The sequence below is a fragment of the Thermobia domestica genome, chromosome 8 (assembly GCF_964235325.1).
Source record: "Thermobia domestica chromosome 8, izTheDome1.hap1.1, whole genome shotgun sequence".
NCBI classification, from domain to species: Eukaryota; Metazoa; Arthropoda; class Insecta; order Zygentoma; family Lepismatidae; genus Thermobia; species Thermobia domestica.
In genome coordinates this window covers 13,222,479-13,233,405 of record NC_137461.1, presented here as the reverse complement: position 1 = coordinate 13,233,405, position 10,927 = coordinate 13,222,479, and the positions used below count along the sequence as shown (strand labels likewise).

Below are 10,927 nucleotides of genomic sequence, written 5' to 3'. Positions count from 1 at the left end.
ACAAATGGTCAATTTCGTTTTCATGGAATGACCCTTCATGTGTTTCTCCTCTCTGAACTATTTGTAACCTTAGCCTCTCTTTATGCTTTCCTTTTTTCCCTTTATTCATATCCTTCAAATGGTGCTTTTCTCCTACATTCTCATTCCCCTTTTCTTCGGATGGAATGAACAACTTATTATGAAAACAATCAATGGGACCAAAACACATTAACGAATCTTCTTTTCCAATATCTGAGTTTGCTTGACTCAATTGATCAAATAAACGAATGGTCCTGTTTTCTTCCAAACCTAATACTAACCTATTACTTCCTAAATTAATAGTAACCTTCATTTGTTTAAACTCATCAACCCCTAATATAAACATTGGGTTTAGATGTTCTGCTAAATAAAATTTTATTCTATATACCCTATTCAGCAATTTTAAGGGCAGAGTAACAAATTCTTTCAACGTGACATTTTTATTATCTACACCCTTGCCAATAAACAAATCATCAATCATTTTGAATTTATTATTTAATGTGTTATTCCATTCTCTAAAAGCCCTAGCATTTACCAGGCTGACAGTTGAGCAAGTGTCTACACACCCCCTTAATCTTTTTCCTAATACAAAAGCCTCTACGAAGTAGCAACACTGCCTTCCTTAGTAACCTGTCCATTACTATGTACTCTTACACTCATGGTGTCATTCACAGTTTTACTTTTTCTATCATTATTTCTAGTATTTTCCCCCTTTTCTTGCCTATATCTTCCTTTACACTTGCTTCCTCCTCCAACATTCGCATTCCTCTTATCTACTAATTGTAAACTATGCAACTTTCTAGATAAATTCAATGCTCTTTTCATATTACACTTGCTAGCATAATGTGGTCCTCCACATTCAAAACATGAGACAGCTTTTTTCAATCCTTTCCTTTTAACATTTTCCTCACTTTCAGAAAATTTATTAATTGCCTTGTAAATATTTACATTCTTTAAATGAGTCACATACGAAAATAAGTCCCTTTCAAGTTCCTGTAAAGTATCTGGAACTCGAACCCCGTAAATATCTCTTATGAGTCGTGGATCTGCGCCATTCAATATAATTTCTTTCACATGAACCTCATTTAAGTTACCATGCAGTATTACATAACTATCTTTTACTTTTTCTACAAAGAGAATGGGATCTTGACCTACAGATTGTATCGTTTCAACATAATTACGAGATACAACTCTTCTTCCTAAGGAAGAACTTAAATTTTTAAACACTTTGTGAGCAAGCATCAACCAATTATCACATTGTCTCATATATTCAAAGCTTAGTACGCAAAATGCCTTTACTTTTATTTAAAGCACCCATTACTATTGATTCATATGGATAAACATTAGCCTTATTTAAATTCTGTACTTCCAGTAAAAATTTAAATAACAAGTCATCGCTTCCGTCACAAGAATTGATTTCTTGACTTAAATTACAAAAGGAATTATTAGCAACACCTATCGTAATTTTCTCTAAATTAGTACTAAAGGGTCTAAATGTATTTCCCACATTTTGCTTATTAGTAACAAATTGTTCATTCAATTTTGGAAGTCTTAAATCCTCAAAGCAGTGTAGTTCATTTCTTTGCGGTAATTTTTTGTATTCGTCAACAAATTCAGCTGGTTCTCTATCGCAATGCAAAGTATTAAACATCTTATTTTCACATTCATTTAAGTCGAGTCTGTTTATATCAATATCAGGAGTAACTGACCTTGCGCACCTGTCCACTTGTGGTTCACGTTGTCTCCCTGATAACAAGTTAGGTTCGTTGAAGCAAACAGCGCCTCTAGGCATAATAAATGAATCACCTACCTCGTTATCCGGCTCATGTCCTTGTCTTTCCGAATAGCTGTCCACTGACCTTCTTAAGATTCCTGCGTCTCCATTCGAAAAATGATTTAATACTAACTGTGGAACACGTTCCACATGTTCTCCACTATAAGCCATATTCACTTCACTAATTATTATTATTAACCACAAACTTTATATTATCACTTTTCTTTTCTTCCACACAATCCAATCAGGTAATCACAGCCATTCACACACAGCACACTGTCGTAATAGCTCTCCTCTTCTCCCCACTCCAACAGCCAGACAAGACGAACCAATGACCAACATTTACGTACCTTCCAAGATGTAGCAAACTCCGACTGAAAGTTTTATGCCTAGTATTTTTTTGCCTTTTTTTTTTCCAACGACAATACTTGTTCACTATTCTTCCACCAATCACAGTTCAGACACTCCCATTTAAATTCCATTTATAATTAGGCATTGGAAATTGAACTTTTGCCCGGACGTCTTGTAATAATTTAGACGCCGTTGGTGCAGGGTATCAAACCCACACAAATTATTTAAAAAAACTAATGGAATTTGGGTGAGTGCGTTAGAAATACAAAAAGCGTGGTGACGATAGTGATTTCGAACTTTTAATGTATTTTGCACAAATATCACTAAATCTATTAGCACACAAATACGTAGAATGATTATATTCAAAATCACACTAGACTATAAATAAATGTAGTAACCCATACAGTAAATTCTTGTTATATAATCCATCGATGAATTACGCCAAATACTGTTAAATGTTCCCTTGAATCACTCGTAGTAATATCTTTTGCCACAGAATAAAAGTTATTTCTGGTAACACTTTTGGAAATATTAAATAAAAGCTTCACAATCACTGATATAATTACTTAGTCTGTCAAACATAGCCATAGAAATTGCAAACTTCATTCCTAGATAATTTTGACACAAAAATGGCTCATAAAAGTATTCAAATTAGGCTCCTATTCAACTCGATTTGATTATGCTAGTCACTTTCAAGAAAATATCATAAATACTTATCCAGGCTAATATCAAAATATCAGAATTCACTAAATTACAAAACGTAATATGACAGAGTCTCGGAACTTTCCATGATATTGCACCATTTACGACTAATAACAGGAGCATGTGCTCTCGTCGTTACATTCAATTTCCAATGACCAGAAGGTGGTCAGTTAACTACCTCCAGAAATAGTAGTTCCTATTTTAGCCACACATTACAAGTGGCGCTAGTTTTAAATGATTTTTTTTTTATTCTTACAACATGCTACAGAGCATATTTAGCTTAACTTATTATTTTCCTATATTATATTAATACAAATCACAATACAATTCCTATATCCTGTACACATACTAGTATAATTACAATTCATAAATGGGATGAACATAAATGTTCAACATAGTGAAGTATTGATTATTTTAAATTCAATCTATCTGTGAAGTAAATTGTGTGGAAGTATGTATAATTTGAAAGACAGTTGTATATGATATTTCGACACTTGTCTATGACCGCAGTTATTCAAAGGAAGTTGTTGTTGTTGGTATAAACAACGCATGGAATTCTTCTCAAGTGTTTACTCTCAAACTTTCAATCTGTGTTCTTCCATCAAAGTAAGTGACCATGTTTCACAACCATACAGCAAAACAGGCATGATTATCGTTTTATATATTTTAAGCTTTAAATACCCTTACAGAAATCGCTACGAGAAAATCTAAATTGGATAACAACACGAATTCCCTACTCACAGTCGGTACTTAATTTCTTTTTGGATATGATTTTGTTCTGTTAATATTGATATTAGATATTTGAAAGCACCCACTTTATCGAAAGCATTATATGATATTTTGACTCATCCATAGTTTGCATTATTACGATAACGCTGAATTTCCACGTACTTAATTTTCTCTACATTTATTTCTAAACCCATGTAAGTACAAGCGTTTAGTAATGTCTCTAAATTTCTTTCTATTGTTCTTCTATCATCCCCTATCAGATTTACATCATTAGCCTAAATATCTTAAAGGCTTCCTAAACTATATAATATTCTATGACCAGACATTGAAACATTCTATTAAAATACAGTGGGATTTTTACTTGTGAAACAACTATTAATGACACTATAGATTTGCAACCTAAATTGTTAACTCATTGCGTTCCAGGTGCGTTTACCTATGTGTGTTCTGTAATATGAGGTCTTTCGTATACTGTTAAAAGTATGTCTAGACCCTCTAGACTATACCCCAATACAAATTTTTGCAATTAGAAACATCTTTATTTGTAGCATCGTTAATATGGGTATGTTAGTTTATGTTGTGTTGTGCTTTGCTAGTTAGTTGTTATGTTAGTTTTGTTAGTGTAGGTTAGTTTAAAGTAAGTTTAGGTAGGTTAGGTTAGCGAAACGGAAATTTGTGTATACGCTATAAAACTGTATTAATTTCCTAATATTCTTGTTGTAGGAAAGGTTGCAATACGATGCAATATTGCAACGATACATTGCAATTGGCTAAAATACAACTATAACGTTTTTCAAACAAATATGGTAATATAGATACCCAAGCAGGGTACAAATGTACCTCAGTGTAGTTTTAGCGACATATATAAGCAGATTACATTACAACATAATTGTTATTGAAGAAATAAGTTTCCTTGCTGTCCAGCCCACTATGTAAACAACACTAGTCAACCTCGCGTGTCGGTGACATAAAATATATAGTGAAGCATATGCATAGTGTTAATTTGTAACCTCCTTGGATATTCGAAGGTTAATACTTTATTTTTAATGTTTTTATTGCTGTGCTTTACAAATCCCTACGTGTGATCTTGTTCAATTGCTCAATAGTAGTTGAACGGATAATATTTATCTAACTGTCTATCTATATTATAGTAAAACTGCATAATACTATAATTTTAAGAAATTAAAAAAATTACCAAATTTATTTTGGGAATTCCAATTTTATTAGTAAAACTGATATAATTATATAAATTGAATTATGTATGTAAATTAAGTGTATGTACATGTTTATTAATTTAATTTTTGGCAGAGATTATTATGACCTCTACAAAACAATCTCTAGTTCCTTTTCTTTAATTTTATAGTGATTTTTTTTTTTTTTTTTTTTTTTTTAATGGTGTGTTAGAGAAACACTTCAGTGCTATCATCTTCATCTTCAGTATTATTATCTTCATTATTTTGAGCTTCTATGTTAGAGTCTGCGTCTGTTTTTCTCTTACAGCAGTCAAATAGATGAAATCCTTTCTCTACTTCTACAGGCTGGTCTTGCTGTCGAGCTAGAGACAAATACATCTGTTCCAGAGTAGTCTCTGTTATCGTATATTCTAATGTTACAAACTTGTCCTTAAAATCTTCCATTTTGGAGAATAATTCTTGCCAAGTGAGATTTACGTTCTCCACATGGTAGTACAACGAACCCTATAAAATAGAAAATTGCATAATGTTAGCATTATACAAAAGAAAATTATAATAATAAGCGAAGCAACATATGCCGAATTCAGATGTGAAAAATATATAGATAGGAAGCAAAATTCGTAGCGGACATAATACAGGGTTCCTACTGATCTGGAGAAATTTATTTCCCTGACTTTCTCTGACCTTTGGCAGGAAATTCCCTGACTTTCATGGCAGGTATCGGATGACGTTCACATATAAATGAGGAATAAATAACGGTGAATATTTGTATACGAGAACATTTATTATATACAGACAAATAGTAATCAATTTCTTATACGTACATTTCACTTACCTCCCATAAAAATCTGAGCAACATCCCATACTGTGAGCATTAATGTCTACCCACAAACGTCTGACAATCAATTACTCTGAAGATACGATACTTCTTATACTTCATTTATAAACTTTCCCTGACTTTTTCTGATTTCCAATCCTTTTCCCTGACCTGCACCATTTTCCCTGAATTTTCCATGGCTTCCCTGATTTCAATGACCATTAGAAACCCTGTAATATATCCCCTGAAAAGGTCATTCCAATGATATGTTAATTTATCGGGAGCTATTGAGCCAGAAACAAGTTCAGCTACAGAAAGTATCACTTAAGGTTAACAGTGGTAATATAGAATAGAATCTCTTAATGTAGAAAGCAAAACAGAAATACATTGAAAAACAGAGCACGAAAGAACAAATATACGTAACGTGTATTCAGATCAGATTTGTCGGTTGTAAGGTAAGAAAACTGGGTAATAAATTAATCTACAGAACAGATAAACGTGAAACAGGAGGGAGATTATAATCTTCAGAAAATAACACTGTACAACAAATTTGAAATATTTTTCTGTCCTAGATATAAGATTTTGACTCCATGACAAGTACTAAATTCTTTATTAAAACCAAGGATTTCCATCACGTTTCATTTTTCTTGGACAGATGTCAAAATATAATACCTACTGTTCATGTTTATGTATTTACTACGTAATAGAGACAACTGTTCATATACTGCTGATATTTAATTTTGTAGAAATACATTTTAACCCTTTAAGGACTTAATAAGCAGGAGATTTTCTGGCAAAAAATGCCCTTATTTTCTTTTGCTTGTTTGAATTGTTTGAATGTGAAAGAATACATAATAAAAATATATCTTCATAAATCTTTAACTGTGCGTAAAAAAAAGAAGCTAAAAACTTGCAGATTTTTATCTAGAATTATCTCGGGACTATAAGAAGAAGGTATAGGGACGTACAGGTATAGGTGAAATATTGGTGCTGGAACTATATTTATTGCTAAATATTATACGTAACTTGTTATGCAATACATAATAAAATAACGTTTCAAATTCCCTACTTGGTATCATCATTTTATCTCGAGTATTCCAGATACAGAATGACACAGAGAACAATTACATAAAATTCAACCCAGATCCCAGTGGTACTGCAGTACAAAGCCACTAGACACTCTACAATACCAGTAGAGACATCTGTTGGGCAAAATAAGTACTTCGAACACTAATAGATGGTTTGTTTCGTAATAAGTACAAAGGAATAAGAAAGTTACAAACGGAACGAGATAACTCGGGATATGTCCTTAAGGGATTAAGATACTGTTTCTTACTCGTTTTCGCTTATAGAAATCTGAACTATCTCTGGTCAAAGACCAGGAAACTCAGACACCGTACTACCAATCCATTTTTCACTGTTGAGCTTTTGAAATATTGCAAAAGGTTTTTCAGACCACTTGTTCGTATTTATGTCTTACTTCGTCGGCATTATGAGAGATAGACACAGATACAAATGCAAAAGTCTAAATCTATGTAAATCTAGTAACATTTTGAATCTCAAAACAGAAAGCTTTGGATATCACTTAAAGCAGTTGTTCATCTTTTTCTAGTTTTATCACTCGCAGAAAATCTGAACATACCAATTAAATTAACAACCAAGATGATTTTTCAATTTCGAAGAGTCTAATTTGAAAGGTTTTATTATGCATGACTTCATTAAACCGAGAACTAGTAAAGTCTCTTTCTTTGAATTTTGCCTACGTTAAGTTTGGAATTTCTTCTGAAGTAGTGAAATCCTTATATTCTCAGTCTACTGCATCAAACAAAATCTTCATCAAACTTCATAAACTTCATGCGCTATAATTGTAAAAAGACATCTACAGAAATAACATACCAACATAAATGGCAACTATTTCAATTTGAGAGAGTTCAGTTTCCGACATGCACGACTCCAATTGTAAACTAAAAACTAATAAACACTCTTTGTTGAAGTGTTACCTGAGTTAAACTTTGTGTTTTCTTCTCAGGTGGTAAAAGCTATGCTTTCTGTGTCTATAGCTTTAACTAAAATCTTCAGCTTGATGTGTAATGGTACCAAGAAAACACGTGTTGAAAAATCACAACTGGTTTACGACATATGCTATTGATGCCAGGAAATAAATACTTCTTCAGGGCCAGTGTTTACGTATGTAGTAGCTTGCTATCTCTCGGATAGTACACATTGACGACACTAGCTTTAATTTGTTAGAGGGCCAAGCGGGGGACAGAGACATTATTGGAGGACTGAATATAGTAGTTTTATTTGGCCCGTAGTACAATACGACATGTTTGGGTGCAGTCGAGGGGACGGACGATGACATCATCGAGGTGCTCACCCCCTCTAGCGATCTCAGCACTATCATACTCACATAAGAATCACAATGCTACATTAACCGTGTGCTTTACTGTAAGAATACGAACCACTTCCATGTTTCTGATTCAAGTGGCATTTTAATTTAGTGTATTCTAGTCTAAAGCCACACTTATAAGGTCGTAAGTTTTCTTTGTATGAACAGCATATGCTACAGGAACTAGTAACTGAATATTACCAATACGGACAAGCACTACCTACTCACTTATTTTCGAGGTATAAATAAACAAGAGTCAGTCGATTGCATTATACGTATTCATGTCCTAAACATCTCTAAAAATATTTGTGCAATGCCGGAGGTTGTGAAAGATCAATATTTGGATAGTTTATATACTAATTTTTCAGTGATGTCTTGACCAGACTACGATTTGTCTCATTGTAGTGGAGCTATGAACTTTCGAAGTTCACTTGTTTTATGTTTTTGGCACCCTATAACTCCGAAACTATCCACTTTTGGGTACAGGTCCATATTAACTTTTCCTCTTATTTTGAAGTGAGGAAGCTGCTTCCAAAACATTGTGATGTATTTTTGTAACACCCTGTATATTTCAATTACTTGTGAGCTGAAAGTGTCTTAAATTTAATTAATAGGGATTAAACTTGCTTTCGTCTAGAAATGTTTTGCTATTCACGTAATTATTTCTACATTGAGTATTAGTTACAGCACTATATCATTAATTCCTACAATAAGTCACTGAAATTGAAAAACACTTTACAGAACTCGATACAGAAGTTACAAGTGCAAATCTGTAAGTGTACATTTGAATAAAATAAAAACAGCAACGAGTACTTTCACTTGAAGTAAAACAAATTTCTTACACAAGCAGGTTCCGTGACTCAAACAATATACTCAACTATGGGAATATAAGAGGGAACTGAAGATCGAGAAGCGTTGAACAAACATTTCCAGTCCCAAATCTTATATATGTATATAAGTCCCAAGAATATCCGAAAGGTAGAATACTTAATAATAATAATTCTATATGAAATGTAAATCGATGTCGAGAAGTCGAATGTCATGAGAATGTTCCGTGAAAACGCGCTCCTACGGGTCAGAGTAAAACAAAGAGAACTTGAAGAGGTCGATAATTTCAACTATCTTGGAAGTATTTTTACGAGAGACACTTACTGCACCAAAGAGACCAGATTATGAATTGCCGTAGCCAAAGAGCCATTCAACAAAAGAAGATAACTCTTAACTAGCAGACTTAATATTGGACTTACGAAGCTATATATGGAATATTGGACTGCATGGTTCAGAGACTTGGATATTACAGACGTTAGAGAAGAAACATTTAGAGAATTTCGAGATGTGGTGTTGGAGGAAAATGGAGAAAATGAAATGGACAGAAAGAGCAACAAACGATAATGTTTTAAAACGGATAGGAGAGAAGAGGACGCTTCTAGCCAGCATCCTTCGTAGAAAGACCAATTAGATTGGACACATCTTGCGTAAAAATGTTATTTTCTTCATACCACCATAGAAGGAAAGCGAGAAATAGGAAGAAGAAGAACACAATTGATCGATGATTTGAAAAATAGAAGAAAATTTTGGGAGTTAAAAGAGGAAGCTGAAGATCGAGAAGCTTGGAAGAAACATATCTAGGCACAAATCTAAAATTGAAAAAAAAAAAAATAATAATAATCCCAGGTCTTGCTGAAAGGCAGAACATTTAATAATAATAATAATAATAATAATAATAATAATAATAATAATAATAATAATAATAATAATAATAATAATAATAATAATAATCTTTATGTTAGTGCCGCGAACAGCTTTTGGTAAAAATACAGCACGTGGTATCAGAGTATTACATTGCGATGGAATAATAATACTACTAAAAATAATAATAAGTAATAAAACAATAAATGAAGGGTACTAATATAAAACAAAATGTAGATAAAAGTCAGTTAAGTAGAAGTAATTCCTTGTCAACGCAGTGAAACTTATCAAGTTCTCCATCCATCTAAAACAACAAGAAGCTAAGAACAGCAGTCATAAAATTACATTTGGCTTAATGTTTCTAAACGTCATTGATTTAAAACTATCAGCCAAATCACATAAAACTTTCACATTGTTTAATACAGTAAGTCTAAAATGAGAGCCTAAAGAATATATTAATATTTTTAAAATTTCACATTTCCAATTCAGAGGAACTAAAATCATGGTATTTCTTATGCTATGATTTGGTACTTTAAAACCTATATTTTGTAAACAATATTCACTGATATAAACGTTATCTAGTATTTTAATAATAATAATAATAATAATAATAATAATAATAATAATAATAATAATAATAATAATAATAATAATAATAATAATAATAACTCTATAAGAAATACTTACGAAGTGTTCATCCTGTAAGAAACATGGAGCAAACTCTTCCCGTATTTTATTGTCAAAGATCTCAATGCATTCTGCGGTTATATATTCAGCAAACTTCACCATAATTGTAAAACCTTGACTATATTTCTCCTTTAACTCTACAGTATTTCCTACACGTTTCAACTTGCCTCTCAATATAATTGCCAACCTGTCACACAGTTTCTCACACTCGTTCATGCTTAAAGAAAGAAAATAAATAAATAAATTAAAATGGTAGGTAGATAAATTGGACGCTCTTTAGATAAGTTTTATTTATTCATTTATTATTTAAGGTGATGATGGGAGAAGGGTCCTCCGAAAGCGCTTCATAATCTTACATTTTTTTTAAATTTTTTTATTTATTTTATTTATTTATTTATTTTTTATTGGTGATACAGGCCTTTTACTTCTATTTTTTGTAAGTAGAAGAAACATTACAGGGAATTGAAGATTTGACTCCTTTAAAAGAGTTTTATTAAGAAAAAGTCTTCAGATAAGTATCACATCCAATTACGTATATAGTTTGCAATAAAGATAAACATCATAATGCTGTTTACAGC

The 10,927-nt window shown here is 32.2% G+C and overlaps 1 protein-coding gene across 1 annotated transcript in view; it reads right to left on the bottom strand.

Annotated features, from left to right (window-relative positions):
* Positions 1–4,959: 4,959 nt before the first annotated feature.
* Positions 4,960–10,927, bottom strand: part of LOC145692686 (phospholipid-transporting ATPase ABCA3-like) — a 47,252-nt gene continuing 41,284 nt past the window's right edge. The window contains exons 8-9 of the mRNA XM_081768069.1: positions 10,350–10,566; positions 4,960–5,271 (exon numbers count right to left, since the gene is read on the bottom strand). Coding sequence (XP_081624195.1) covers positions 4,975–5,271; positions 10,350–10,566 — 514 coding nt within the window. The 3' untranslated portion in view covers positions 4,960–4,974. The remainder of the gene's footprint in view (positions 5,272–10,349; positions 10,567–10,927) is intronic.